At 40.8% G+C, this 11868-nt stretch overlaps 3 protein-coding genes across 9 annotated transcripts in view; 2 read left to right on the top strand and 1 right to left on the bottom strand.

Moving 5' to 3' along the window:
- The window catches only part of LOC120898671 (flotillin-2), a 154167-nt gene that overhangs the window by 110601 nt on the left and 31698 nt on the right, over positions 1-11868 (bottom strand). The gene's annotated exons all lie outside the window — the stretch shown is intronic.
- On the top strand, positions 444-2453 carry LOC120898667 (glucose dehydrogenase [FAD, quinone]-like). The gene has a single exon (XM_040304814.1). The coding sequence runs from the start codon at positions 591-593 to the stop codon at positions 2451-2453; it is 1863 nt and encodes a 620-aa protein (XP_040160748.1). The 5' UTR covers positions 444-590.
- Positions 9243-11284, top strand: LOC120898663 (glucose dehydrogenase [FAD, quinone]-like). Its single transcript, XM_040304805.1, has one exon. It carries the CDS (start codon positions 9363-9365, stop codon positions 11256-11258), a length of 1896 nt encoding a protein of 631 aa, XP_040160739.1. The 5' UTR covers positions 9243-9362; the 3' UTR covers positions 11259-11284.

Genomic DNA, 11868 nt, shown 5'->3' with positions numbered 1-11868 from the left:
AAATCAAAGCGAACTCTCGGCACCAGTTTAAAATCGTGGCACATATAGATAGCATGAGACGACTAAAAATAAACTATACCACAGCCGTAACAATTCTACACAGAACCATGACCAATAACTTCTGTTATGTTGCAATTTGCATAAAAGTTACTTTCACCACACAGATCTTCAAAATTTACATTTTTGCACATAGTGGAAGAACAGGTTTTTTCCTCCCTAAAACAACAAAACACTGAACTGAAGCAAAAGTTGTCCAATCAAATCAATTCGAATATCTTCGCTCTCCTGCACAGTCTGGCGTGTTAAATTCGAACCCGCATGGGTTTTTCTCAAGCCCCTACTTCTCTTGTATTTTTGCATAAAATTTGCCAAATTTTTTTTATTTCGCAACATCAGCTACTTATGACATATCTGCCAGTATTAGTGAGAATTCAGAACGCGACCAGTACGGACGTGCACGGCTCTGGTGACCACGCGGTGTGATATTATAATTAGTGTCGGTTAGACCATCCCCGTAAAAGCTTTAGGGATCAATTTGGAACATATATATCTAACTATATGATTCAAAATTCAATCATTATTGCATCGAAATGCTTCGTCGACTAACGTTTTGGTGCGTGATAGTGTTGTTCATCTGTAGGTGGCAAACATCTATGGCTCAGTTACATGGAGTACAAAGTATCATACAATTCTACCGGGACGGCGATGAACGTTTGAAGTATGAAAAGCCTGATCAGCGACCCTTGCTGCCCGAGTACGATTTCATCATTGTTGGTGGTGGATCTGCCGGCTGTGTTTTGGCAAACCGACTCACAGAAATATCCCATTGGTCGGTGCTGCTGATCGAAGCTGGGCCGCGCGAGAACCTTTTGATGGATATACCGATATTTGCCCATTATCTACAGGGATTAAGTATCAATTGGGACTATCGTACGAAGTCAAGCGATCAGTGCTGTTTGGCGTTTAAGAACAATCAATGCCGCCTTCCTCGGGGCAAAGTGATGGGCGGCTCAAGCGTTCTTAACTACATGATCTACACCCGCGGTAATCGCCGAGACTATGATGCGTGGGCAGCAAAAGGAAATGCTGGCTGGTCCTTCAATGACGTGTTGCCGTACTTTCAAAAGCTTGAGAAAAATATCGTTCCTGACTCTCACCCTATGTACGCTGGTCGCAATGGCCCCGTCACGATATCATATCCCAGTTATCGCACCAGCGTGGCTCGCGCGTTTGTGAAAGCAAACATGGAATTAGGCCTGCCCTACGTTGACTATAACGGACCCAGCCAGATCGGAACATCCTTTATTCAAAGTACCACAAAGAATGGCCAGCGTGTATCCTCCAACAACGCCTATCTTTACCCGATACGAAACCGAACAAATTTGCATATTATTCGAAACGCTCACGTCACAAAGATTTTGCTCAATCGTGATACGAAGAGGGCCACAGGTGTTCAGTTCTATGCGAACCATCGCTATCAAAAGGTTCGTGCTCGTCGTGAAGTGATTGTTTCCGCTGGGGCTATAGGTTCGCCACATCTGCTCATGCTGTCCGGTATCGGTCCGGCCAAGCATCTACGCCTGAAAGGTATACAGCCCTTGGCAAATCTTGCCGTCGGGTTTAACTTTCAAGATCATGTGGCGGGTGGAGCATTAACGTTTCTCATCAATCACACGGAAACGCTCACTTCCAAACGCATGTTCACATTGGAAAGTTTTGTGGAATACGAACACCAACACACAGGTATGATGGCGTCTACTGGAGCGTGTGAGGCGATCAGTTTTCACGACACAACTCAACCACCCAATCGCGCCAACGAAGCTGGTTGGCCCGATCTGGAACTGCTATTAATCGGAGGCACACACGCAGCCGATCGTATTTACGAATCCAACTTTAACTACAAACCGGAAACTTTTAACGCCCTGTTCGGTGATATTGAGCGACGCGGACTGGAGGGATACACAGTATTCCCGATGATTTTACGACCCCGCAGCAAGGGTCGAATACGCTTGGCCAGTGCTGATCCCTTTGAGCATCCGATTATTCAACCTAACTACCTCGGAGATCCGTATGACTTGGAGGTTTCGGTGCGTGGGATCCGTAAGGCGATCGAGCTAACGAAAACTAACACGCTCAAAAGTTTCGATGCCCGGTTGCTCGACATTCCGATACCGGGGTGTGAGCAGCACAGATTTGACACCGACGATTACTGGAAGTGCTTTACGCGACACGTGACGTACACGATCTACCACCACGTGGGTACGTGTAAGATGGGCCCGGCAAGTGATAGGCTGGCGGTGGTAGATCCCCGTCTGCGCGTGCACGGTGTGAAGGGATTACGAGTGATCGATGCTAGCGTTATGCCGGATATTCCGGCGGCTCATACCAACGGGCCAACAATCATGATTGCTGAAAAGGGTGCCGATATGATCAAGGAAGATTGGAACTTGTAAGGAATTGTTGCAATAAAAATTGTGTTACTATCCTAGCCTGTGCAGAATTATACATTGTCTTTCGCGGTTTACAACCAACCGGTGAGCAACATAGCATTTTGAAAAGATTATATGCTGCGTCTAAGTAAAATACCCAATGCCTAACACCGGTGCAATTGAAGCAGTTAGTTCAAACGATTACCATCATAAAATACACTTAATCCATATCACAATTAAATCGGAAAGCAGCAGATATTTGGGATACTAACCAACCAATTGTTTGTTGTTTATTGATTAGTTTTCTTTAATTCAAGTGGTCACGTATTTTGAAAACATTTTGAAATATGTGTATCTATCTCTATCTTCTCTATATACATACATAAAAAACTCGTGCCACGGCGTTTGTTGCCAGCAACCTCCAAAACGGCTAGATCATTTTCAACGAAACTTTGCATACACCTTATGGTGGCATGAGAATAGGTTTTATGGCTTACAGCAGATGTTACACATAACTTAATTTAATTTACCGATACGATACTGTGGGAAACGGGAATCAAAAGTAACAAAGAAAAGATGGTATATTTAGTTATTTAGGAATAACTAAATTTTTCAGGCCAGTTAGGAACATATGTAATGAGATAAATATACATTGCGCTAACATATTTATAAATTAAATTGAAATTACTCCACAAAATACTTTACAGCATTACGTAATAATGCACATCAGCCGCATTGAATTTGGTTGTAGAACGGTTCCAATCAAAAATATGTCAAGCAACGGAAATAGTTCCACAAGAACCTTCCAGCTAAAATATAGAATATGCCAATAGAATGTGAACACAGGAAATATGTTTATAAACCATACCATCTATCGGCTGAATGTGCAGTAAATTAGGTAAAAATAATTGAAGCTCTTTGATCAGAGTTTCCTTGAAAATTGCTCAAACAAAGTTATCATATTTGCTGCAAATTTTGTTTGATTTCTTTGATTTTAAGTTTGATTTTCTTATCGATTCATGATTATGACCATTGCACCTTCGGTCACCTAACACCTAACTGTGTTGAATACAGTAAGATTATGTGTGTAAATAAAATTTTCGTAAATTATACTTTTTTATCAATGGACGATAGGGTCGCGATCATTTTGTATTAATATCTTTGGTTTATCATAAAGATAGAAAGCAAATTTTGTGCGCCGGTATTTTGGGAATATTCTGTATTTTTTAAGTGTAAAATGGATACATGACCAATTTTGTGGGTTCCGTTTTCGTGCCCTCCTCGAGACCACGGGGCCCTACGTGGCCGTTTAGTTTGCGTAGTGCTGTATCCGCCCTTTAATCCAGATAAAATTGAAATATTATAACAGATTTTATTAACTTTTGTCTACACAAAGGTTTAACATTCGGGATAAAAGACAGTAACGTTACCGGACCGTCGCATGAGTAATCTGGAGAGATGAGATTATTTGTTAATTTGTACTTGTTAAATGATTGGTCAGCAAGGCGATCTTATCACTTCCCTAAAAAGATTATCTTAGAGGGCAATAAATAAGAATGAGACTATTTGAAAACTATACAGCAGTGATCTCCAACCTTTTTATGATTACGAACCACTTGTGTTTGAAAATACATTTTCCATGGCCTACATATATTAAGCGCATGTGTTTAGACTAAATTCAAAGCTTTTTGTTCAAAAATATAGTTTATATTACGCTAGACATGTTGAAAATTTCATTTTGATTGGGAGAAAAAGTTGAACGATATGTGTTGTAATAAGCTTTTCATTTTAAAACATCAAATCTATCGGGGACCTGGTCTGTTCCCGCGACAGAACACAAATGGTGCGCGGACAACAGGTTGGAGACCACTGCTATACATTGACATACAATCATAACTATTAATTGTACCAACGTTTGTTATACCTTTTTTGTAACTTTAGCACACGTATTTATATTTTTGATGATTTTGTAAAAATTAGTCTTCCTTATTATTCAGTACTTTGCAACTGCCTTGATATCTCGTAATCTACCGATCAGCTGATCAACTCTGATGCTGCATGAACCCGCCTATACAAACTTTTTACTGGTGGGGTGAACGATATATATTTCCCTGGATGACATGAAAGAGATTTAGTCCATGAACATGAAAGAGATTTAGAGATTTAGTTTGTAAGCAACTTCATAATTCCAAATTATTTTACATTGCTGGTTGCAACCTGATGCTGAGCTATCCTTATCCGGGCTGTACATTGCACACAAGCAAAGTGTCCGGTAGTCTTGGAATGCATCGGCAAACGCAATAATCTTAAAGTTTTCGAGCATCATGATGCCAACTTGGTATACCTTAAGGACGAACCAGAAAAGGGCCTTTTTTTTAAATTGAATTTGATACTTTGTATCTTGCATCATTTTATTCATAGCTTCCTCCATGCACATTAAAAATTACTTTTTTACCAAATTTTGTCACAATATATTTCATTCACCAACACCAACCTTGAATGACGCATCACCACGCATTGTATTAGTGAGATTTCAGAGAACGACTAGCCTGAACGATCACGGTATCGACGACCATGCGGTGTGCTATAGTAATTAGCGCTGTTTAGTCTCTCCATATCAAGGTTTCAACATTTTTGCATGGGTTCGAAAGACGCATCATGGCAAAGAAATGCTGCGTTTTCATGTAGAAGGCTACGGTTCGTCAATTGACGGTAAACATTTAATGATTGAATCGTCGGGGGTCTAGAATGGACTGCCTAACCGCAACATTTCTGCATTTTTAACCGTAGCACCACTTGCACTCAAGTATTTCGGTCGGGTATACTATTCCTACTCCCAACTGGTGCGAGAATATAAACGCAAGCAAGAAACTTATGATAGCACAAGTGAATAAGTTGGTTTTCTCGACAATTTACCGCCCGATTTGTAGGTTCCATTTTGCACTTCATTAGTCAGGCACACTACTATATATAATCGGTGTACACAAGAGGAAGATTTATACTTTTCCTAGCCATACCTAGCATGGGATTCACGAAAAAAGATTTACCTATTCCTGTTCTATTTTTTATGCTCTATTTTTCTAACGCATTCAAAAACGCGTATTTCATTGATCAATATTTTGGAATCTCGCTATTATATCCTTCTTAATTTCATTGGACCACATGTGGATTGGATCCCCTTAAAGCGAAATGAATATCTCGAGCAGCGATCTAACTCATAGTAATATTAGCAGAATATATGCTTTCAGCCTAGAGAGAAGCATCGGCGAGTTGTAATCCACTTGGATAATCTAGATGCACAAATAAAACCGAGATGGATCGCGCTGGAAACGTGAATCGCCTCGAAACGTCAAAATACCTTCCATAAGATACATCCTTCATTATTTCTAAATATTCTAAACATGCGAATCTTATTTTATTTATGCTCGAATAACGAAATTGTCTGCAACAACTAAAATCATTTCAAATCATCACATACCGTATCGTTGAGCGTATGACTTACGGGCAGCCGAAATCTAATCGATCAATCTGTCGGCACACTTGGATCACACCATTAAAAACAATCTAGATTAATCGTAAAAGAAATTTGAAATAAATAAATTGTCTAAATAATGTGCGTTCTCCATTCCTTTCTACCTTTTTGTTTTACCTCAACAAGTACAAGTACCTCGCGCAAGCTATGTCGTTATGCAAACCGAAAACTTATAAACTATTATTATAAAATAAACCATCAAGAGCAATGTTAACTGTGCACTTTGTTTCTATCGTCCCGCTTGAACTTTGTTTTTATCGTATTGTGTAAACATAAGTTGAAAATATTGTTTCAATTGGAAAACAAAACGAGCCTACCCGACTATTACATGTACAGTGTACCACAAATACCATCGTTTAACAATTGTGAGCAAGACCGGTATGGTAATGGATCGTAGGTTGACAGAGCTTACATTATTTCAAGGTCTGCTACAACTACTCCCACTGCAGTCAATCCCGGTAGTAATCGGCCCAGAGCGAACACATTGCAAGTATTGGACGCACTATGCGCGGTCAATCTAGGAACGCGTTATTGTAATCAAAACCGATGCATCCACTAATGAAACGTCTCCATCGTTGTTTCATACAATACATAACGAATAGTTCGTTCTAATTTTAATTATATTGGTGTGAGGTGGCCAGCAATTGGGCAAACAGCGTATCTGATACATAATTTCAATTTTGTACCTAGAATATAATAACATATAACACAGGACTACATTGAGATCGAAAAAATCGCAGCCAGTACTTTCTTTCCCTGTCCTTTATTGATATTTAAACAATTCGGTATAATGTTCATGATTATAGTATACGTTTACAAAGTTTCCACTACATTAAATTTTTACATGGTTTTTACGTTATGAGATCAAAGGAAAATGATAATATTCCTCGAAGATTTACGAACATTACATTTCTCTCAGACTACCATAGATATAAAGATTTCATCCACAAAACAAACTTTGTATCAAAAACAACCACACTCTTGAAAACCTTGGCTGTACTTTCCTGTCGCCATAAGTTCACCTTTGATGAGCGTACCGCAACTGTTTTGCTCATCTCAAGATATCCTTGGATGATTGAACCCGGTGCCAATCTCATCACATTTAGTTCTTTTTTTTCCATCATGTAAGCCCCCGTCAGAGGACAATTCGCGTACAAATTGTTACCACAAGTTAAAGGAAGTGTTTTTTTTTTGCTCTTCTTCAAGGAAATCCTCCATTTCTCCCTGATTATGACTGATGCGGTGAAGTTCAGTGCAAGGCCATGGGGTCGCAGTAATTACACAACATTGAGCTGCCCACATGCCTGGCTGATCCGGACAATTCTTCTCAGCGTGACCTTTTGATACGCTCAGCCCTCCACCTAGATCTTTCCCACCAACAATTTCATCTGATTGACGACGTGAAAGAAGTCAATTTTACGCCCATTTTAATGGCCCTTGAATGTGGTCCAGAGTACGTGAAGAAGCGCTCTATACGAATCTATCTTTATTACGCTATCACGCAGTAATAAGAAATGATGAACACACCATGTCATATTCATATCTACTTATCGACCCTCTGCTCGGATTTACCGGTCCATTCCTTTGTCCACTGAGTTTAATTTATGAGGATGCTTAAAAATGTCGACTGATAGCAAAGTATCGCATGCAGCGGGTGGAATGGGATTCACTTACTTCCTTAAAAGCATCCTGAGCAGGTTTCAACGTATGACGAAAATGCCGTTCACATCCGTATTTCAACCAATTCAAGGCAGTCAGATTCACGTTCTTTATTAAACCAGTATCACACATGCAGCCGTGCATACAAGTTTGTTCAGCGAATCATAGGATTTTATGACTAACCTGAACAAACTATATACAGACGGTTCCCGATATACGCGCTATTTGCGTTCCTGAGCCACTCCAATTTCCGCGTATGTCAAATATCACGGTTTTCAGCCAAAATACGTAAAATTAAACTTATTTTTAAATTTAAAATAGTGCTATTACACACTTTACCATTCATTTAATACGATTCGTGCGGAACTACCTCCTATTTCTGGTTTTTAAGCGGTTTAAAAATGTTTGCATAAACGCATTTTTTTCTGCATTTGACGATGCGTGAAACAAATTGTACTTATTTCACATATGAACTGTCAAATTTAGAAAACCAAGTATCTCTGAATCTAAATTGTAGGTTTTGAGTTCCATTGAGTTTTAGTCAAATTTAGCAGAAAAATCAAGTACCGCTAATATAAGAATACTATGCTTTGAACCCAAAACAAACATAATGGAACACAGTGCATTGAAAGACTGTACCACGGAACCGACCCAGTTTCTTTAGCACGCACAGCATTTGGAAACATCGAATAATCAGCCAGACATGGATTAAACCTGTACATTCATTTCGTTGCAAAGCTACAAAAAAATTATGTTAAATAGCGATACATTTTAACCAAGTTCAGCACACAGTAGGTAGTGCGTAATTAATTTAAACACGAAATCGAATGTACTGTCGCAGTAAAGTCAAGATGATATCGTATGTACATCAAATAAGAAGGTCATCGTATTAATTTGCTATAACCTTAGCCCAAGGTACTAGGAGAAAAGAAGAGTGCAGAAAAAAAAGAAATACGAAAAAATGAAGAGAAAGGAAAAACCTATCCCAATTTTGGTTGTCCCAAAACCTCTCCACATTTCGTGTGGAGCAAATTTTGAAACAGTTATAATCTCCATTGTAGTTCCCATTCTAGGCCTTACGTCACTGAAACATACTGATCAGCCGTTAACTCACGGAACTAGTTTGATATCATTGCTCACGAGAATTCCTTTAACTAAGATGCTGAAAATATCGCCACTACCGCCACCAAGAACTTCTTTTTTGTTCTTTATTTGGTTATTTGCATAAAGCTTACTATCTCCACGAGGGCCCTACACCTTTTCTTATGACCAGTTTGTAGGCCGGTTTTATGTGCATGCATTGTAAAGCTAACAGGTTTTCAGGGCAACCTAAGAGGGTGAACGACATATCAGAAACATGCCGAAATAAGCTTCGATAGATCCATCCAAAGAATTTAGGCCCTTTCTGAAATTAATGGTCAAACACACACAAACACGTTCCGGCACGTGGAGTTCTAAACGTTTCATTCTAGCTTATTCATAGTATCTTCACAAGCTTTTACATCGGCGTCAGCGTTTTGGTTCAATATTTACCAGCAGATATCAGATCCCTCATTGGCAGACATTAGCCATCGAAAGCGTATCACCAAGCATTAGTGAGAGTTCAGAACGCGACCAGTCCGGACGTGCACGGTCCTAGTGACCACGCGGTGTGATATTATAATTAGTGTCGGTTAGACCATCCACGTGAAGGCTTCACAATTTTGGCGCCGAATAGGTCAATTTCATTTGTAACTATCCATATGGTTCAAAGCTTCGTTGGAATGCTGCGTGGACTAACGTTTTGGTGCGTGATAGTGTTGTTCATCTGTAGGTGGCAAACATCTATGGCTCAGTTACCTGGAGTACAAAGTATCATACAATTCTACCGGGACGGCGATGAACGTTTGAAGTATGAAAAGCCCGATCAGCGACCCTTGCTGCCCGAGTACGATTTCATCATTGTTGGTGGTGGATCTGCCGACTGTGTTTTGGCAAACCGACTCACAGAAATATCCCATTGGTCGGTGCTGCTGATCGAAGCTGGACCGCGCGAGAACCTTTTGATGGATATACCAATGTTTGCCCATTACCTACAGACATACAGCACCGTAAATTGGGACTATCGTACGAAGCCAAGCAATCAGTGCTGTTTGGCGTTTAAGAACAATCAATGCCGCCTTCCTCGGGGCAAAGTGATGGGCGGCTCAAGCGTTCTTAACTACATGATCTACACCCGCGGTAATCGCCGAGACTATGATGCGTGGGCAGAAAAAGGAAATGCTGGCTGGTCCTTCAATGATGTGCTGCCGTACTTCCAAAAGCTTGAGAAAAATATCGTTCCTGACTCTCACCCTATGTACGCTGGTCGCAATGGCCCCGTCACGATATCATATCCCAGGTATCGCACCAGCGTGGCTCGCGCGTTTGTGAAAGCAAACATGGAATTAGGCCTGCCCTACGTTGACTATAACGGACCCAGCCAGATCGGAACATCCTTTATTCAAAGTACCTCAAAGAATGGCCAGCGTGTATCCTCCAACAACGCCTATCTTTATCCGATACGAAACCGAACCAATTTGCATATTATTCGAAACGCTCACGTCACAAAGATTTTGCTCAATCGTGATACGAAGAGGGCCACAGGTGTTCAGTTCTATGCGAACCATCGCTATCAAAAGGTTCGTGCTCGTCGTGAAGTGATTGTTTCCGCTGGGGCTATAGGTTCGCCACACCTGCTCATGCTGTCCGGTATCGGTCCGGCCAAGCATCTACGCCTGAAAGGTATACAGCCCTTGGCAAATCTTGCCGTCGGGTTTAACTTTCAAGATCATGTGGCGGGAGGAGCATTAACGTTTCTCATCAATCGCACGGAAACGCTCTCTTCGAAACGTATTTTTACGCTGGAAAAATTCATGGAATATGAACACCAACACACAGGTATGATGGCGTCTACTGGAGCGTGTGAGGCGATCAGTTTTCACGACACAACTCAACCACCCAATCGCGCCAACGAAGCTGGTTGGCCCGATCTGGAACTGCTATTGATCGGAGGGACGCAAGCGGCCGATCGTATTTACGAATCCAACTTTAACTACAAACCGGAAATCTTTAACGCCCTGTTCGGTGATATTGAGCGACGCGGACTGGAGGGATACACAGTATTCCCGATGATTTTACGACCCCGCAGCAAGGGTCGAATACGCTTGGCCAGTGCTGATCCCTTTGAGCATCCGATTATTCAACCTAACTACCTCGGAGATCCGTATGACTTGGAGGTTTCGGTGCGTGGGATCCGGAAGGCGATCGAGCTAACGAAAACTAACACGCTCAAAAGTTTCGATGCCCGGTTGCTCGACATTCCGATACCGGGGTGTGAGCAGCACAGATTTGACACCGACGATTACTGGAAGTGCTTTACGCGACACGTGACGTACACGATCTACCACCACGTGGGTACGTGTAAGATGGGCCCGGCAAGTGATAGGCTGGCGGTGGTAGATCCCCGTCTGCGCGTGCACGGTGTGAAGGGATTACGGGTGATCGATGCTAGCGTTATGCCGGATATTCCAGCGGCTCATACCAACGGACCAACGATCATGATTGCTGAAAAGGGTGCCGATATGATAAAAGAAGACTGGAGTATAAGAGTAACCTAGTGAATGGTTAAGAATTATTGTTTGATATGTCAGCAGTTAATTTATCACAATATAAGTCATGCTTCATACCAAAATCATCCATTTTATTATTATGATTTTTTATTTAAGATATCACATTAACTGATCGTAATTCCTATTTTTTTATAATATTTTAGTTACAATACTGTTTCACTCTATTGACGTCAATTATGTACGACATCATTACCGCTTTAGTGTGTTGTTATTTTTAACCAAAACAGGAAACCCAACAAATTGAGCCCTACAGCTTGTCAATCATGTATCGTATTCTGTTTCATCTTGGCAATCGATGAATCACACAAGCACGAGTATTTAATTAATGATATGATCCACACAACCTCACAGGGATGCTAATTTTATGCATATGATTGAGATCAAAACAAACGAATTTCATAATGTTTAGAAATTCTCTTGCTCAAACCTCGTAACACATTATATCTTCCATTCGAGCGTAATATTCTATGTATTGCAAAATAAGCCCCAAACGGACATACAAGAATAACCTGAAGTGGAACAGTGGAACACGTCAGTGCAGGGTTTAACTTATGTTTACTCTTTTTTACCATTCCACCAATCGTTGCTGCTCTAGAAT

The sequence above is a fragment of the Anopheles arabiensis genome, chromosome 2, assembly GCF_016920715.1.
Source record: "Anopheles arabiensis isolate DONGOLA chromosome 2, AaraD3, whole genome shotgun sequence".
Lineage (NCBI taxonomy): Eukaryota > Metazoa > Arthropoda > Insecta > Diptera > Culicidae > Anopheles > Anopheles arabiensis.
Note: the sequence above shows the minus strand (reverse complement) of the source record. Positions and strands in the feature narration are given on the sequence as shown.